This window comes from Agelaius tricolor, unplaced genomic scaffold (assembly GCF_023055355.1).
Source record: "Agelaius tricolor isolate 1412-34295 unplaced genomic scaffold, bAgeTri1.0.p SCAF_37, whole genome shotgun sequence".
Lineage (NCBI taxonomy): Eukaryota > Metazoa > Chordata > Aves > Passeriformes > Icteridae > Agelaius > Agelaius tricolor.
Window position 1 is genome coordinate 37,146 of NW_027269297.1, and position 18,805 is coordinate 55,950.

An 18,805-nucleotide genomic window follows, 5' to 3' on the forward strand; every position below is an offset into this window, starting at 1 on the left:
GTGAGCCTTGCAAAGCCATCACTGCTGGTAACTCTGATCCAAGACAACAATCACAATGAATAAACCATGTCAGCAACCTGACAAACTCCACATCTCAAGCAGAAAGGCCTGACTTGCAGAGCAGCCCACTGGGGCACTGGGCAGAGCCTTCTTTCACCTGGCACTGCCCTGCTTCCTCTCAGCTCAGAGCCAGAATCAAACTTTTTCTTTCTACAGCACCAAGATCAGACCTCTAAAACCCAGACATGCCCAGGATATTCATTGAGAATTCATGACTCATATCCTGCTGATTTCTTCTAGTTGTTTTCTATATTTAATGGGGAAATCCTAGAAGGGAAGAGCAGAAGCAAGCAAGTAACCATCAGAGAAGGCACAAGGTGGCCAATTCCAAGCTCCTGGCCCAAGGCAGATGTAGATGTGGCAACCAGGGAAAAATCAGCCCCTCTCAGTCCTCTGGACCTCCCCCTCTAACACATCTTACAGAGGTGTGGGAGGGAGGCACATCCCTCATTTCTCAAAGCCTGTGGCAGGTCAGATTCCCATTCTCAAGTGTGACTCCTAGCTGAAAAACCAAACCCTCTCCTGGACATATTTTGTCATGAAAAACAACACACTTTACCATAATGTTTAGGACAAGTTACATCTCAGGGGAGCTCCTGCCCTGAGCAGTGGCCTGGGTCACAAACCCATCAGAGCAGGAGCCCAGGGGTGCCCAGGGCTGGTTCACAGACTCACTCGGACACCTGGGATGCCGGGATATCCAGGAGCTCCTTCCTTCCCCTTCAGCCCTTCACTGCCCTTCTCTCCTTTCTCTCCTTCTGGGCCTTGCTCTCCTTTGTCTCCCTGTGGAAGAGAGGAGGGTGGGAGGTTTTCATACCCACACAACACGTGGGTCACTCTGCAAAGGTCCCTGCGAGGGAAAACCCCACCACATAATTAATATTTCAGGAGTCTGAGAGGAAAAGAGCCTGCAAGAAAAGGGATGAATGAGGATGAGTCATAATACACTTGACATTTAAAAAAAGGAGCAAACCCAGGTTTCTTTTCTTTAAAATCTCTTGGCTGAAGGAGAAAGAACTCCCCCATTACACAGAGTAACCTGAACCCCTTTGCTTCTCCTGAACCTCCCACGTGAATGAGGCAGGCAGACAAGATGTGAAAGTCTCCCTTGCCTCATCCAGAAGCCCTGAGCTTGGGATACTGAAAGAATTTTAATGGGATGGGTTTGTCTGGAACAGCTGCTCAGCTCCTGCTGCCAAACAGAAATCAGCCCAGGGCTCCAATAAACACTCTGTGAAACTGTGTCACTGTGCCCTGTAAAGCATCCATGGCCTGAGCAGTGGGTATGCTGTCAAATCACTGCTCTGGCAATTGCAGAATCACAGAATCAAAGAGTCATTTGGGTTGGAAAAGATGTTTAAGATGAATTAATCCAAGCTTCAACCTAGCACTGACAAGGCCACCACTGAACCATGTCCCCAAGTGCCACTTGTAGGGACAGTGACTCCACCACTTCCTGTTATAATGCCTGGCCACCCTTTCAGTGGAGAAATTTTCCCAATACCCATTTAAAGCTCCCCTAGTGAAACCAATTGTTGAAATTTATGAAAAAATCTGGCAGATAATAAAATTTCAGCATTTGGCAAGATCAACCAACTGGAACACAGACCAGAAATATAATAATAGAAGTGTAAGAAGTAAATGTATAGCCGCTTTTTTTAAATCAAAATAAATAAAATATTGTAAATATTTTGTATTATTCATTACTACCACTCAAAATTATAGGCAGACAATGATAAAGGGCAGTTTTATACTGAGAGCAACATGTGCAGCCAAGCAGCCTTGAACTGAACCATTTTCCTCTTGCACCTGTGTTGGGAGAGCTCAACAAGATCCCATCTGGTTAAAGAGCACAGACACATCTGCTGAAGTGTCCAGAGACACATTTGGGGTGGAAAGAGCTGGTTTGGTTCAAGAGCTCCTGGGCACAGCCAGCAGTGCAAGGGAATACAGAAGCCTTGATTGTCCTCAAGGAAGAGATTTTTGGTCCAACATTCAGAGATAAGCAGAAGTAGAGACACATGGCGAATAGTTTAACTAGAAAGAAGCAATAAAGTGCATTGTTGTGGGATGGGCTGCTCTTTCTTTCCATGGAACAAAATTGTTGGCCTGTTTGGAAAGGCTGGCTGTGCAGGACAGGAATCAGAGCCCTGTTCCAAAGGCAAGGTAGCAAACTCCCAGCAGTGAGAGACAGAGCAAACCCTGAGTGAGATCCTGGGGCTCTGCCAAGGGAAGGGGATCTGGTTTCTTTACTCTCTAACATTGTTCTGGTCAGTGGTGCAGGGGAGAGTGATGGACAGTCCTTGATTTCCCTTGCCAGGCCCAGGAATTCCTGATTAGCTGGAAATTTGATCTGTAAAGACTCAAATAAAACAGACAAATTGTTGGAAACCAGATTTTGAAGAACTTGACCTTTTTGGAGATCTGATCAGATGCCAAAAAACGTGGGCAGATGAGTGAAACAGGAGGGGTTTGTTATGTATGCTCGCAGAAAAAAATCCTTAGAGACTGCAGGGCAAAGGTTTATTCCAGAGAGGACCCAATAATGCCCTCAGCCTCACCCTGGCTCTGGGAATCACAGGGATCTGAGTGCACAGAGGTGAGTGTGAGAGCTGCAGCTCCATGGAGTGAGGCTTACCTTGATCCCATCCGGCCCAAGCTGCCCGCTGTCCCCTTCCAGCCCAGGCTCTCCCTGTGGACAGAACAAACACCATGAGGCTGTGCCTAAATGTGTTTCCCCAGCAGTGATGGGAGCCCAGCCCTGCACTCTAACATGTCCTGTCTCATATCCTGATGCTGAACAAGGAGCAGGAGCAGGAATTCAGCCTCCTGCTCTATTCTGAGCCACAGTTTCTCCTCCATGGGCCCACTGTGGGAAAAGGAGCTCAGTCTGAATTCATTTAACCTGGGCCTTCCTCCTCCAGCTCCAACAACTGACCTCAGTCCTGGGAAGGGACAGAGCCCCTGCCAGCCTCAATCCATGCATTCATCCCCCTGCCATGCCCACACAGTGTGTGCAGTGTTTCCCTGCTGAGCTGCCTCTGCTCCAGCCTGCACAGCCCCTGGCAAACAGGAGGGGTCTGTTCCCCCCTGTGCTCCCACACTGCCCCTTTCACACTCACTGGGGCATCTCAGGGGCTCACAGACACTGCAGGGCCCGGGCTGAAGGGCTCTGTGGGGAAGGAACAGGGGCAGGTCTCAAATCTCTGCTGATCACAGGGACTCTGAGATAGGTACAAGACTCTTTTCCCAGCCTGGCTGTCGAAGAAGGAGTCAGGATTCTTCTGTTCTCGTTCTCAAGGTTGTTCATTGTTTCTTATCTATAAAATTCATCCTCCTGACCTGCCAAGGTCTGTCTGGCAGGTCAGGCAGAGGCACACTGGTGTTGTCTTTTTATACTAAAAACTACATGTACACTATTACAATAACTTCCCAATACCTATCACCTATGTTAGACAGTGAGTTTCTACTCTAAACCAATCTAAAAATGCCAACATCACCCAGAAGATGGAGGCTAGGAAGAAGAAGGAAAAAGGACAAGGCACACCCAAATTCCTCCATCTTGGGACCCAGAGCTCCCATTCTAAAAACCTCAAAAATCTATTTTTCACCCTGTGATAAATTCACTATCATTCTACTTAAACTTTCATGGTTTGTAAATCCTCATCTAAGGTTGGTAATTTTTTCCATGGGTCAAGATCAAAGGCACAGGGGTCTTGGGCTCTGTGCCAGGGTCTCTGAGCCCCCTGGGCAGGGGCTCCAGTCCTCCAGGGCAGGCAGAGGAATTTCCTGGGTTCCAACATGGGGGGATGCAGAGAACAGGGTCAGCCTGTCCAGGCTGTGGGACAGCAAGGACAGAACCCCTGAGGAACTGATGAGGCACAGAAGGTGGCCATACTCACTCTTTGGCCAATGAGACCTTGCTCTCCAGGGATCCCCAGCTGGCCAGGATCACCCTAAAAGGAAGGAAGCACAGACAGGGACACAAGCTGTTTACTGACACCAAGGGAGTGTGAAATACTTCCCATTGCACTCCTAATTTTGTCTCTTTCTTTCCTTCTCCCACACAAACACCTTCAGCTGAGGTTTCAAAGGTGCTTCAAAGGCCCAGCACAGCCAAGAAGGACACATCTCACAGGCTCTGTTGCAATGATGCAAAGATGGACAGGACAGGGGTCCCAGAGGGTCTGAGCTGCCTGAAGCTGCATTTTCTGGCATGGCCCTTCACAGACAAGCAGCAGGATGGGTGCAGTGTGGTGTGGGGACAGACATGACCAGAGTGAGGGAGGACAAAACCCAACAGCTCTTTTAGACCCAGTTCCAGAAGAACCAGAATCTTTGATGGCAGTTAAATGAGTGAACAGAAGGAGCTGGCAAACAAATGGATCTTGCCAATGTGGCACTGGGGTAGGATGGCCACAGGAGAGCTCTCTCCCAGGTGTGCCCATCCAAGCAACCTGCTCTGCATGGAAGAGAGCTCTGGAAAGGCAGAGCATTCAAGGGAATGTTTGAGATATCCATAAACCATAAATTCCATAACCATAATAACCATAAATTCAAGGGAAAAAGGTTTGAAGTATCCATAAACCATAAATTCCATAACCATAATAACCGTAAATTTCATAACCATAATAACCATAAATTCCATAACCATAATAACCATAAATTCCACAACCATAATAACCCTAAATTCCATAACCATAATATCCATAAGTTCAAGGGAAAAGGGTTTGAGATATCCATAAACCATAAATTCCATAAGTTCAAGGGGAAAAGGTTTGAGATATCCATAAACCTCATCCCCCAGCAAACTGCTCTGCACAGACCAGTCTTGGTCCAGCTCCTTCCAGCTTGGAGAAGGAGCAGGACAGGACCCTCACTCCACAGCTTCCCAGCAAGGCCAGCAGGTCAGGGGGTGTCTGTGCAAATCATCAGGTCCTGCTCCAGGGAGGGCCAGCCAGGAGCACTGGAGCTGAAACACTCCTGCAGTGTCAGGATGCCAAAAGCACGGTAGCTCCAGTGAAGTGTCAGAAGATTTGCCAAGGAAAACATGGCAAAGGATGGGAGGGAAGAGCAGCACAGAGGAGATTGCATTTAATCCCCTCATAGAGTTTGTTCAAAAGCTCTGCTCACACGAGCAAATGTTCAGACCAAGTGGGTTAGGATGAAATAAAACCCCCTCTGAGCTGCCCAGCACTGGGATTTTACTCAAACAAAGAGATGGCTTTTATGTGGACAAGAAGGTGCATTCATGGTCTGCAGCAGGGCACCCTTCCCCCTTAACCATCAGAGGAGTTCAGTCCCCAGAGAGCTGAGCCTTGGAAACTGTGGCAGGACCTTGTCTGAGGGTATTTTTAAGTCTGAGACCTTCCTGAGACCCTTCTGGTTTTGAATTAGAGGCTGCCTGGATCTCTGAGTCTCAAGGACTCCTCTCTCCATTGAGATTTTGGAGCTGCGAAGAGCAGAGCTTCATTTCCCAGGCCCTTCACAGCTCTTGAGGCACGAGATCCCTGGGATGGGGCTTCTCCCCAGCACTGACTGCCTCTCCCTCAGGATGGGGCTCAGGAATTTGTAAAAATGGCAAAAAATAACCCAGTTTTAGGTTTTTTAAACTTTATCTTTTATTGAATGCACTATCTGCTTTGGCTGCTGCAGGGTAAACCTGCAATGTCACTCAGTCCCTCAGGAACAGAAGTTGCCATTTGTCTCCCCAGTCTGACAGAGAAACCACACTCAGGGTTTTTCTTACCTTCATGCCAGGTTCACCTGCAGGACCAGGTTGTCCCATTGCGCCTGGCGGTCCCTGGGAACAAAAAGAAAAACCCCAACAAGATAATGAAAAAACCCATTGTAACAAAGCAGAAAGCAAGATCAAAGACATAACTCCTTTAGCAGAGCTCTCCTGGGACAGCCAAGCCCTGGTTGCAATGCAATCACCTCCCTGGAGCTGGCTCGGGGTCCAGAGCATCAAAGAGGCCCCTGGTGCCTGGGAGGGCTCTGAGCAGCTCTCACACCTCCCCTCTCCCCAGCCTCCCCTGCCAAGCACCTTCCTCTGCTCCTTGCAATCCCTCTGCTCTCTAAGATTTGCAACCCCAGCAGGGAGCAGCACTGGAACCAGCTGGGATGGAAGGGAAAAGGTCCAGAATTGGGTTTGGAAGCTCTTTTGCAAGGGTCCAGCAGGCTGGGCTGGTACAGGGGGTAACAGGAATGTTTGGCTGTGCTCTTGCTCTGGCTCCCTGCAGCTCCACTCTCCATTCCCACCTGTGTGAGCACATCCTCTGCACCAACAGGCTCCTTCTGATGAGGGACAAGCTGCCCCACATCTTCCAGCTGAGCCTTTGCCCCCCTTCCCAGAGAGGCAGGGGCACCATGGTGCTGCTGCTAAAGGGAGCTGAGGGCAGCAAGGTGACACTGGGCCCTCCAGCACAAATTTTGGCCAGATTAGCCTTGACATCCATCAGCCATCTGTCTCTGGCTGTGCAGGGCCAGCAAATCTCCAAAGGCCAACACCTGGGCTCAGACCAGAAATCCACAGCCCAGGCTGGACTGGCTGAGAGAAAGTTTCTCCCTCTTGTGTGAGCACAGACTCTGGTAGAGGTGTCTGGCACCCCTCAGAGACCCAAAAATGAGTGCTTGGCCTAGAAAAAGATAGGAATTAAGATAGAAAGATGGAAGATGTGAGAATGACCTTGCAAACTGTTCTCACTGAGTCCAGCTCCATGTGCAGCCCCTGACAGTGGGGTCACAGTCATTCACTATCTTTAGAACCAAGATCTGTTGGGAGCTTTCATCTTTGTACATTTGCTCCTACCTCTGAGAAGCGTGGGGAATGAGAGTCTGTAAAACCAGCCCAAAGATGGGACAGTAAAGCTTCTCTTTAAAGGATTTGAGTGGTTTATTTACTTATGATATTTGCATTCCAGACAACAATCTCCCTTCTCTTTACAGTTGGGAATAAAGGAAAAAAGAGCACATAGTCAAGGGAGCTACCCAGGGAATAAAGCCAGTTCCTGGCTTGCTGAAGTGGATTCAAGCAGAGGAGGGAGCAGGGTGTGTGTTGGGTTTGTGAACAAACGCTCGTGTCACGCAATGAGAAAATTCAAGCTCCAATGAAAGCAAAAATCCTGCTTTGGTTTCTCCAGAGGTGCCAGTGCAGAGAAAGGCTCCTGGAAGAGTTACAGATTTGAATGAAGGTCTGTACTTTCTTGGTTGGCAGCATCCAGAGTGGCTCAGCAGCAGCTTTCCAGCTCCCCAGTGTGGTTTACCATGCTGAGAGCTCACTCCATCCAGTCCAGCAGCCATGAGAATGGAAACTTTCATGACTCACACACTTTGCATAGACTGCATTCAAAGCCACCTCCACGTCTGTGCTACAGCTCAGGACCTACAGAGAGGAGCTGTGCAAGGGGCACTGGCACACATGATAGAAGAGCCAAGACTATATTATTTTAAGAGTAATAAAATAAAGCCAAAAGTGTGGGGGAGTTGGGGGAACCATGGAGGCATCCCCTGCGCTCCTTTGGGGCAGTGTTTGGCAGCTGCTGGTTGGTTTTGGTGTGTTTGTGTCAGTGCTTCATGGCAACCCCAGCCCAGCAGCACTGTCAGCAGCAAAGGTGGCTCTGAGCTTCCTGCTGGGGCTGCCTTGGCCTCTGCTGGGGCTGCCTTGGCCATCTGGGCAAACCTCTGTGTGTCAGCAACAGCACCAGGGAGAGGGAAGGACTGGCACTCACTCTGATTTGTGCTTGTATTGGCTCCCTGGCTCTGCACCTTGGTGCAAAAGTTGGTCCCTGCTGTGGTCACCTTTGAAATGCATCTTCTGTTGGGAAGATGGGTCTGCACTTCCAGCAGCTGGGTGGCTGTGGTGGAAAGGGTGCTAAAATTCCTGATTTTCACTGTTTGTTTTGGAAGCTGAGTGTCAGACTTCAGGGAAATCCTTCCTGCTCATTCCCCACTGTAGGTGTGGAGGGAAGCTCCCCTGCACGGTCACTCCTCCCTCAGTCCTGCACTCCTGGGGGAAGGGGAAAGCAAACAAAGCTCAGACCTACCTTCTGCCCCATTTCTCCCAAAGGCCCAGGTGGCCCCTGTGGTCCTTGGGGACCCTGCAAAATAGAGACACAAGGCTCTTTTCACACAATTGTTTTCATTTCTGAAGGGCCATCACTTCCATGGTCTGTAAGGTAAGACTCCAGTTCCCTCCCACATCTCAGAGAGTTCTCACTGTGCAAGATTTGGCTAGAAGGATGGAGAGGCCAGCAGTGGGTGGGCTGAGACACCTAACAGGCAAAGAGCTCAGAAGACCTTCCTCTTCCTGGCTCCCATCTAAAACAACTGCAGTGGCTAATCTGCAAGTGTCTGGTTTACTCTCCCCCTTCACAGTCCAGCACTGCTGGCCCTCCTTGAGGTCTGTCTGTCCCCAGTGACTCCCCCAAAGCTGTGGGCTCAGTTCTGACACCATCAGCCTCCCTCCTGCTCCTGCTTCCACTCCAACTCCTCCTGTTACATCTGACCCTGTCCCAGACCCAACCTTGCCCTTCTTTCCTACCTTCCCTTCCAAAACCCACCCCAGGCTGTATCCTACACTCTCCCTGTAGATCCATGGCTTCCTTTGGCTTTCCAGGGGTCTGACCTTGTCTTTCCTTCCGGCTCCTAGGACTCTAGCCAAGTCTTTCACATCTCTGACCATGCTGGAGTTGGCAAGGACAGAGAAGCTGGCAATGGGATAAGTGGTGGGAAGAGACAGAGAAAGAAATGAAGTGTCTGTGTGCAAGGAAAGACAGATGGAGAGAGAGTGATAAGACACTTGCCGGGTCTCCTGGAGCCCCTTTTGCTCCTGGAGGTCCAGAAGGTCCTTGGATACCCTAGAAAATGAAAAATACCAGGGTCAGCTCCAACCCAGCAGCAATCCTTCACATTTCTCAGCAGAAATTGCACCTCAAAAGTGCTCCAGTGACAGGAAGGGAGAGGTGGCCCTGCAAGTGTGAGATAGGGTCCAGATTCTTCCACCTGGACCAGGACTCAAAACTTAAGGACTTGAGGTTGTGAAAGGAAGCAGGAGGGATGGACACTTACTGGGAAGCCGCGTGCTCCAGTCTCCCCAGTCTCCCCCATCTTGCCCTGTGAACACACAGTTACAGCAGTTACCACCTGGGGATGTGCTGACACACCTGAGGTGCTCTGAGGACACGTGGCTCTCCCCAGGCTGGCAGCTGTGGCTCTCACAGAGGACATACCTGCAGCCCATCAGGGCCCACCCTGCCTGGCTCCCCCGCTCGGCCCTGCAAAACAAAGAGACAAAAACAATCCAGGGGGAGCACAAGCTGTTGGTGATGCTCTTCTGCCCCAGCCCATCTCCTCTCGCATTTTTATGCATCAAATTTCCCTTCCAGTTCCCTGCAGCTTTTGAGAGGCCAAATACCTGGGATGATGCCCCAAGGAACACCCAGCCAGCTGGGAGTGTGGGCAAAGGCCCCGATACCAATGCTGGACAGATTTCACTCTGGTTGTAAGAGACTCATCCCTGCTGGTTGATCCTCATGGAGCAATTGAACATCCCTGTTCCTGGGGGAGGATGTGACCTTGATCCTGCCCAGAGCATTTCACAGCAGAGCTGGGAGCAGCCTTGGCACTCACCTTGGCACCTCGCGGCCCTGGCTCACCCACGGGGCCATCAGGCCCTCTGGCACCCTAGGAGGAGGCAAAAGAGAGGCAAAAATAAGAACACAGAGGATATGGCTCACTGGAAAATCCAGCTGTCACTTTAGCCTTGGCCACCAGGACAGTCCATGAGATCAATCCTGGCTTAGCCAACTTATACCTGCTTGGGTTGAGCACAGCAGCTCAGAGCCCAGGACTAAAAGGATTCTTTCTGTGTTTTGTTGCCTCATTTCTCACTGTTACCAGCACACAGCACTTTTTATTCCTGTTAAACCAACTACCAACCACTAACCCAAGCCAGAGGAGAAAAGCAGGCCAGGAACAACCTTATTTTCAGACAATGGTTACATGACAACAGTTTTGCAGTGCACAGACAAACTTGCAGTTCCAGCCTCATTGACAGCAAACCTTTTCCTTCCTAGAAACGTTGCTTTTCCAACACCTTTGCCCTTAACCCTTGCCACACCACGCTGCCACATGGTCACAGTGGTGGTACAGAGGTACAACAACCCCCACTGTGCAGTACCTTCACATTGGGCCCCAAATTCCTCCCAAAGAGAAAGGTGCATTTGCTGGCAGCAGAACTCCAAGCCCTCAGCTACAGCTGAGTGATATTTAAAGATCTGGCTGCGGTTAAGGACCAGGCAGTGCATATGGAGGTGGGGAGGGTCTGGTGCCATGCCTGGCCTCTGCTCCTGGGTGTGTGAGTGTGAGGTGGGCACAGGGGCTTTGGGAGGTGTGTGGGACACACATCCTGCTGCAAATGAGCAGGTGTGAGTAGCTAAAATTAAACAGTTCATGGTACAGCTTGGGCATCACTGAGGAAGGGGCATCCTTGTTCTTTTAGAGGGTTCCAAGTGAGGAGAGCCCTGGGAAGAGGGTAAGGATATGATCAGAGAATCACAGAAAAAATGGTTTGGGTTGAAAGGGACTTTAAAGACCATCTGTCTTTCAAGAGAAGCTGAACACACAACCTTCTGCACCATTTGACCCCCAGAGACCAGTGTGTAACACAGACAGAGAATAAAGAGCCACAGTGAAAGAAAATAAGAATTAAAAAAGGGTGTATGAAGAGACTCTGTGAACAGACATCATGTTCATAATCAGTTCATGAGCTCAGTTAGGACTCTTAGGCACTACTGCAGTATAAATAATAAATAAAAGCACAGAGCAGTGCTAGGACGTAGTGGTAAGAGGAATTCTGAGAGCTGGCCAATGCAGAAAGGGAAAACAGGAGCCAATGTGCTTAATCGGGATGCAAAGCCAGTGCCAAAAGTAATAACAGGGCTAGGGAGCCAGTGTGTTAGAAAAGCAACTCCAGGATGACAGGCAAAGAGAGAGACTCACAAAGAAAAGCAGTGTACAGCAGAAATGTATAGGAACCCCAGCCAAATTATTACAGCAGACAAACATTGTCAATATAAAATAATGCAAAAACTCCTACTGAGCTTGGCAAAGCCCTGTGCTGCTCAGAGGAGCAGAGACTGAATAACCAAGAGCCTATATTGCACTGCCAGTATGGCCCAGCTCTGAAGAATGCTCAGCCTGGCCCCCAGGACAGACAGACAGACAGACAGACAGAAGGCTGTGCCCCAGCTGGGACCCTCACAACCAAAGGGGTGTTTCACAGCTGGGGCTGTGCTGAACAAATGTCACAGCACCTCTCACCAGCCCAGCACCCCAAGTGCTGTGGCTCATGCTGGCCCCTAGATCAGAGAGCAGTAAAGACCAAAAGTTTTATTAATCCATGTCCCTATAAACCTCAAAGCACAATGACAAAGACCAGAAGGTCCCTTAAAAGCTGGGTGAATGACAGCAGGAGTCAGACAGCCCTGTTACTTGGGGTGGTGGAAGAGCAGGGCCTGGAGGCACCTTGGAGCTTCCTGGGGTGATGGACACCCAGCAAACACCCAGACCTGCACTGGGAGGGAGGTGGCACCATGGGTGTGATGCTGGCACTCTGGGAAAGCACCCTCAACAAACAAATGCTCATCCTCCCTGGCAAACAGACTGTTCCCTTCTTCTTTGAGCAGCCAGTTGGATATTTTGTGCAATTATTGCATCTCTACTGTCTGAGAGGATGTGGTGAGCTGCCAGTGAAGCAGGGGGAAGATGTGCAGAGGGCAAAGATTCCTTAGCTCAGGCCTTGAAGAGGGAACAGGAAGCAAGAGGGACATGGAAATTACAGTGATGACCCAGGTTAGAGTTGGGAAGGGAACTGGAATGAGTCTGGCCTCTCCAGACCCATCTTCTGTAGCCTGTCCTGCCCTGTCCAGCCCCTTTGCCAGTGCAGGGGCTGCTCTGAGCCAGGAGGAGTTGGTTGGGTGCCCTCAGTGGTGGCTGTGGCTCTCACCAGGGCTGGCTGGGGAGGTTTTTACAGGATCCTCATCTCTTCCAGCAGAGCCCTGTCAGCAGCGTGGCAGGATCTGCCAGGCCAATCTCCCTTCACAGCTGTCACCTGCCTGATCCCACCACAGCACCTCTCATTGGCATCTGACCTGAAGAAGGAGAAAGGGACACTCTGTTCTCAAATGCATGTGGCAGCTTCATCTCCTCCAGCTTCCTGGGCTGAAACCTGGGATAAAGGCTTCCCCTAATCCACCCTGACAGGAAAAGCTACATTTAGTCAATTAGTTAAATTTTTAAAACTCTCTTTTACTGACAACACTGGTTAGAGATGAGTGAGTGAGGTCCTGGCAGCTCTCCAAGGAGCATCCCAGAGCCAAGAGCCTCAAGGCTTCTCAGAGGACCTCAAAGTGCCTTCCCCCTGCAGACCTGGCAGCCTGGCCTTGCAGGCAGGGCTGAGCACAGCCCCTGGGCTCCCCTGGGACCCTCAGTGCAGGCCAGGCCAGCATTTCAGCATTTCCCTGTGCTGAGCCACACCAAGCAGTGCTATCAGAAACCCCAGGCTAAACAAGGGGTTCCCACATGGCTGGAGGTGACAGCTCACAAAGGCAGGCAGGGGAACCCAGCTCCAGGCTTTGTCCAGGTGAGGCAATGGGGATATATCTGCTGCTGAAGCAGACAATGCCCCTGCAGAACTCAGCAAGGTGTTTCTGCAGAGCAGTGCTGCATTCCCTGCTGTTAAACACCTACTCAGAGCTCACACAGACAGTGACCAGCCTCTCTACAGCAGCATGGAGCAGCAGGCAGTAGCTCCTTTCCAGAAACCCAAAGCTCCTTCCTTACCCAGTTATCCAAATATTGATATTTTGCTATCACAGCCTGGCCAAACAAAAAAGCAAGCAGATGCCTTGAGTGAAGCCAAAGGGAGACATCCCTGGCCATGGATCTGGAAAAGAGCTTTTCCTCAAACACTTCTAAGGCTTTCTCAGTCAACCAGAAAGATCCCTGGAAGCAGAACAATACCCTCCACTTCTCCATGAACAACAACCCAGCTGGGCTTGGAAAGGCAAATATTTTCAGGTTTGCTTAGATAACACCACTTTACAAATCCCTGGCATTTATAAATTCCTGCAGTTGGTGATGCTGGAAGTCATTGGGTCCATGTGGCAGAGGCAGCAATTCCTTCCCTCTGGCATGGAGCAGCAAAGGGCCTGGAGTGCAGGTGTGCTCCCCTTATCTTGGATTTACAGGAGTGGATGAATGAATGGCACAGTGGAAAAGAGAAATGGGCTTTGGGATTTGCAAAGCTCCTCTGTATCACCTGAGCCAGAACCCAGCAGTGAGAGGATAAAATTCTAGAAATATTGGCAGGCACCTTGGCCAGGAGAACAGGGCAAGGAAAGGCACTGTACAGCAGGACTTAGGGGCAGCTTTGTAATATATGGGTTACAAAATCATGGCTCTGGTTGATACTCAGCCTTTCATAGACACTCCCAGTCTTTTTGATGACATTATCCTTAGGAGATCACACATTTTACTGCTGTGGAGTGCAGATTAAGAGAAATGTGCCTTAGGATTTAAGTGACATAGGGCGAGGGGCTTGCTGGACCAACTGCCTCCAAATTTAAACCTTGATTTGGTTAAATAATTAGGTTTAAGCATGTACATAGCTGTCACTAGCTGGATGTGAAGCACGTGTCCAAGTGCTACACTGAGTACAGATGAAGGGAAATGAGTCTGGGCTCACATGTCCAAATTTCTTCTCCTTAGGGAAGACTAGAAAGGAAATAACATTTGAGGAAGATTGTTCAGTATCAGTTTGGTGGAATAAACAAAGACTTGTGAAGGAACAATAGCTCTGTCAGGACTAAAAAGAGGGTTGCAATTTTTAAAAAGCTTTTCTTTTTAAAATATACATATCTTGACACTGTGAAAGCTATCACAACATAAATGCAGACCCCAAAAAGTCTCCATTGTTCTTAACAATCAAAACCATATTTGCTATTTACGGTTCCTTCAAAAGCAGAATAACTTTAATGAAGCATCCACAAACAGAGCTCATGGAATCCACAAACATCTGGCAGGGGCTGCATTTATGTTTCCACTCTGAATTGAATTACATCCCTTCTGTGAGCTGGGATAGACAGAGGGTGATGGCTGAAATTAAAGCCGGGGGATCATTTCCCCATCCTGAGTAAAGCAAGAGTTGGAATCACAGGAGCAAGTAAGCAAACATAGGATGCTGTGTGCCTGGAATATCTTCTGAGGATATGAAGAGAATGAAAATGTGAATGAGAGAGATTTGAACCAGAAATCCTCCAGGCAGGAGATCTGCTGGTTCTTACTGACTTCCCTGCATCAGATCCACTGAAATCTGTAGAATTCCACGGCAAAGCCCAGGTTTGTCCTTCCTGCTGGGGATCTCAGAAAGTGCATCTCTCTGCCTCACAAATTCTGCATGGATGAAATCACTGCAGTGCTCACACAACACCAGATCTCCACCACAGCCCAGCCCAGCAATGGGAGCTGAGAGCAGGAGCACCAGCAGCAGATCCAGAGGCTCAGTCCTTGCAGGTAGAGCTTTAGGCAGAGTTTTACCCAGTACTGGTGTCCTTAGGGCAAGACCAATTCCTCAATGCTCCCTTTTCCCCAGGCACTGCCTCCTTTCTGCCTCAATGCTCTGCACATCCTGAGGTGACTTTGTGCAGGCACTGCAGCCTGTCAGGGTACAGCCACTGCTGCATTCCTGTTTGCAGGGCTGGGATGCACTCTGAGGTCTGGCCCCCTCTGTGGAGGCATGTCCAGAGGGAGGGAGTGGCACAGGACCTGCTGGGCTGAACATCTGGAGAGGAAATGGAAAGCCAGGCCATGCAGCTGAAGGTCTCTGCTGCATGATGTGCCATTCTGAGCATGGACAGTGCTGGTGGCAGCTGATGTTCCACAGGATTTCTCTGGAAGGTTTGACACCCTCTCTCTGGATCCAGCTACAGCCAAAGGCAAATCCCTGATGTCCCAGGCAACCTCCTGTCTTGGGAGCTGAATCCAGCTGTCCTTGTGGGCTGGGGACTTGAGGCCAGCATGGATGTCAGAAGCTGAGGAAGGTTTATATGAGGGAACCTTGGACAACCCCAGAGCCAGACAGTGCAGTGCCTGTGCCTGCTGGAAGGAGAAGGACAGGGATGGGGATGGGATGGATCCCTGGCTGGCAGCTGGGAGGAGGCAGTTCCTGGACTCCTTCTCTGTCACTGCAAACATTAAAGGCACTGGCAGAAGCACCTGGTGCCCTGAGAGGACCCACCTCTCCCAGAGCCCTCACATTCACAGCCTGGATCCATCAGGAGGTGCTTCCTGCTCAGCCCTGGGCTGCACTTTTACCTTGGGGTATTTTCCACCATCCATTCAGAGCCTGCCATGAAGGGACACCTCCAGTTTCTCACCCAGCATGATCAGAGAGCCCAGTTAATCCCAGCTGGGCAGCACAGGGGAACCACACTCCCTTTGCAAGGGAACTCCATGGGCCTTCCCACCAAGGAGCACAGAGGAATGGGAGCTTTTTCTTAAAAGATGAACCCTGATAAACATCTGCCAAGCTTGGATGTAACTGGCATCCTTCTAGATGTGATTTTAAAGTTTAGAGCAGTTCCAGAGTACATAACTCCATAGTTACAAAGCTTCCTAGTTGGTTATTCCATTTTCTTTTGCTGGTCCCAGCTATTTGAAGAAAACATTCACTCTGGCATAGGGAAACACAAAATTGTTGGCTGTCCTGAATCCCCCAAGCAGAAGTTGCAGGAGAAGCAGAGAGTGGGAGTAGGTAAAATGTATAGTTTACTCCAGTGTGTGCCTTTGAAAATGAAACATGGAAACACATCCTTGGAGGGAGAAATGCAAAATATGTTGTTGTTGGGGCCTTCAGCAGAACTCATGTGTGCTGGCTATTAATACTTTGTAAAGCAGCTGGACAAGGAAAAACAACCCAAAGCAGGGATGCTGCTGCAATAAATATCCCCTTGGAGAAGAAAGACTGAGGAGCTCAGTGGGACAGGGGCTGGATGTCACAGGCAGGAAAACAGGCAGCTTTGGCAGGTCTGGAGGTCACTGTCCCACCAGCTGTCACCCAGAGAGAGCAGGGGGAGCCACACAGGAACTGACTCTGGGTGTCTGTGAGCTCTTTATGGAGGGAAATGTGAACTCACTGCACTGCCAGGGGTGCCAGGCAGTGGCACCCAGCATGGGCTGCTCTTGCCAGGCAGGGTGAGGAGTCCCCTGTGCTCACACGGTGGTACTGGGAGGTACACATCAAATTAGGGCTGGAAAAGTCCTTGGAAAGGCACAGGACATGTTTATAATTTGATCTAGTGCCAATGCAAGGCACACCTTCCATGCCTGAGGAGCCATGCTGGGAGGTCCTGTGGGATGGAGGGGAACACATGGGTAGAACAGCCCAGCTCTATTTCTGTCAGCCTTGTCTCTCAATTCTATGTCATGACATAACATTTCCTCCTTCATCTGCCTCTGGTTATAGCACAACACTTCATATCTCAGCTACTTTTTTTCCCACAGCAACAAAGGCACCTTTTCTGCTTTTCTAACTGCACCCTTTCTCACAATTTCAGACAACTAAATCTTCATTATCCTCACCAGAAGCATCAATAAACTGTGTTTTGACATGGCAGGTAGTTGGAAAAGACAGGCTGGACCACTTCCATGATAAGCTCTACTCTGGGCACCCCTCTGCCCTTACACATCCTTTGCATCCACTTCTTTGGTAAGATTTGTTCAAGGACCTCTATGAGCAGCAGAAACATGTTTATGGAGGTGCTGCTCAGCTTCTGCTCATCTTCACACCCCCAGACCAAACCAGATTTAGCAGATTATGTTCCCAGTGTCTGGAAGAGGAGAGGGATGACAGCTCAGTGCTTACCCTGCGACCTTTCATCCCTCGGACCCCTGGTGCACCCCGGGCTCCTGCTGGACCCTGCAAGGGGAAAAGGACACAAAATGAGGAAGGCAGCACCTTTGGTGGGACCCTACATCCCTCTGTGATCTGCAGGGGCCTATGCAGACCCTTGATCAGCAGATTGGTTCATTAAACACTTGCTAAAAAACATCACCATTTTTAAAAACATCACCATTTTTAATTGCCTATAAATGCCTTTTTTTTGTTTTTTTTTGGTCACAGATTGTCTTTGGATTGTGTACATTTAGGCCAAAGATCCTGGCTGAGGTTTGCATGCTTAATGACCTGCAGGCTGTTATCTGTGTCAGTGGTGTGATGTGAAGAGAAGTTGAACATCCAGAATCCTCTCTGAATCTATTAAAAGCAGCTGTTTCTCAGCATCTGTTCAAAAATAATAATAACCAGGATCTGGTTTTTAGATGTCCAAATACAAAATCAGACACCTCATCTTGGGTATCCAAGTTTGATCTTTTCAGCCAAGTACTGACTTTATCTTTAAGTAACTGTTGCCCTGTTAATGCTGCATAAATATTGATACTGGCAGATAGATACTAATTTAATGTGACTGTTGGTGTTGTGGATGATCCTGTTCTTACAATTACAGAAGGATTTCAGGTTTTCTTTTAATCTGGATTTGTACACACATGATTCATTAATGTGCATACAGAAAATACAGAAAGCCAGGTTTTTTCCCTGCTAGAATACTTATCAGAGTAAAAAAAATAAAGGATATATTTATTTAATATCTGTATCACAGCTTTTAAACCTGATATTTAAAGTTAGTGCCTTTCTGCTGTCAGAAAAGGAGACCTGAAAATGACACATTCACTCCTTGCTCTCTCAAACATTCCACATCAAATTTGGCTGTTTACATGTTAATAGCTTTTACCAACTGTCAGCCCTGCAAACTCCACCAAAGATCAGAACAGAACTGGGCTGTGATCTTCCTACTGCTCCTACAACTGCCATTTATGAGGATTTTGCTTTTGTGCATGGCATGTAAGCTCAGGATACAAATGCTGAGCTGTTCTCACTGAGGATGGAAAAGGCAGTTGACTGTAACTGTGTTTGTGATCACAGAACATCCCAGTTTTGGTAGTGAGGACAGTGGTGACTGGCACAGGCAGTGGATGTGTCAGAGGCCTGTTTTATAGAGATTTTTATGATAACCATGTGCTGAAATGAAATCCTTAGCTGGTATTTGGAATCTCCTCTGGAAGTCTCAGCCTATCCCAAACAGCTTATGAAAGTACAAGGACAGAGACATTCATTGTGATGGCAAACGTTGAGGGAATAGCTAGATACCCTGCTGGAATTCCAATGAACTATTTAGGAGAAGATAAATGACCTTTAATATTCCTATATATACACATTATCTCCAAAACTGTGTATAAACAGAAAAGATGCACCATAATGGTGAGTAAGAAGAGGAAAAATAATTCACAAGCCTCAGGAAGCTGAAACCAAGGGCAAAGTTTCCTACCATTGACTTTGCTCCCCATTTCCAATCACTTTTTGTTGAATTAATCAGCCATCACTGCTGAGGCTCATTCAAAGATTTTAACAGTTTAGGACAAACAAGAACTGCATGCCTCAGGTCTGGCTTGAAAGGCAAGTAAGGAATGTTTGGTGGAAAAACAGCTGGAGTTAATGAGTGGGGATTTGATATTAGGAGATTATTTGATTTACTGGCTCTGTGGGGAAGTTTGGCTTATTGAATTATGACTTTTTAAAATGCATTTGTGGAGCAAACATTTTGCTTGGATGAACTTGTTATTTGCCTGC

At 48.8% G+C, this 18,805-nt stretch overlaps 1 protein-coding gene across 2 annotated transcripts in view; it reads right to left on the reverse strand.

Moving 5' to 3' along the window:
• Positions 1 to 18,805, reverse strand: part of COL27A1 (collagen type XXVII alpha 1 chain) — a 145,513-nt gene that overhangs the window by 36,520 nt on the left and 90,188 nt on the right. For both annotated transcript variants that reach the window (XM_071453813.1, XM_071453811.1), the window contains 10 exons: positions 16,985 to 17,038; positions 9,691 to 9,744; positions 9,291 to 9,335; positions 9,130 to 9,174; positions 8,865 to 8,918; positions 8,106 to 8,159; positions 5,810 to 5,863; positions 3,963 to 4,016; positions 2,699 to 2,752; positions 736 to 843 (listed from right to left, as the gene is read on the reverse strand). In XM_071453813.1, the coding sequence (XP_071309914.1) occupies positions 736 to 843; positions 2,699 to 2,752; positions 3,963 to 4,016; positions 5,810 to 5,863; positions 8,106 to 8,159; positions 8,865 to 8,918; positions 9,130 to 9,174; positions 9,291 to 9,335; positions 9,691 to 9,744; positions 16,985 to 17,038 (576 nt within the window). The remainder of the gene's footprint in view (positions 1 to 735; positions 844 to 2,698; positions 2,753 to 3,962; positions 4,017 to 5,809; positions 5,864 to 8,105; positions 8,160 to 8,864; positions 8,919 to 9,129; positions 9,175 to 9,290; positions 9,336 to 9,690; positions 9,745 to 16,984; positions 17,039 to 18,805) is intronic.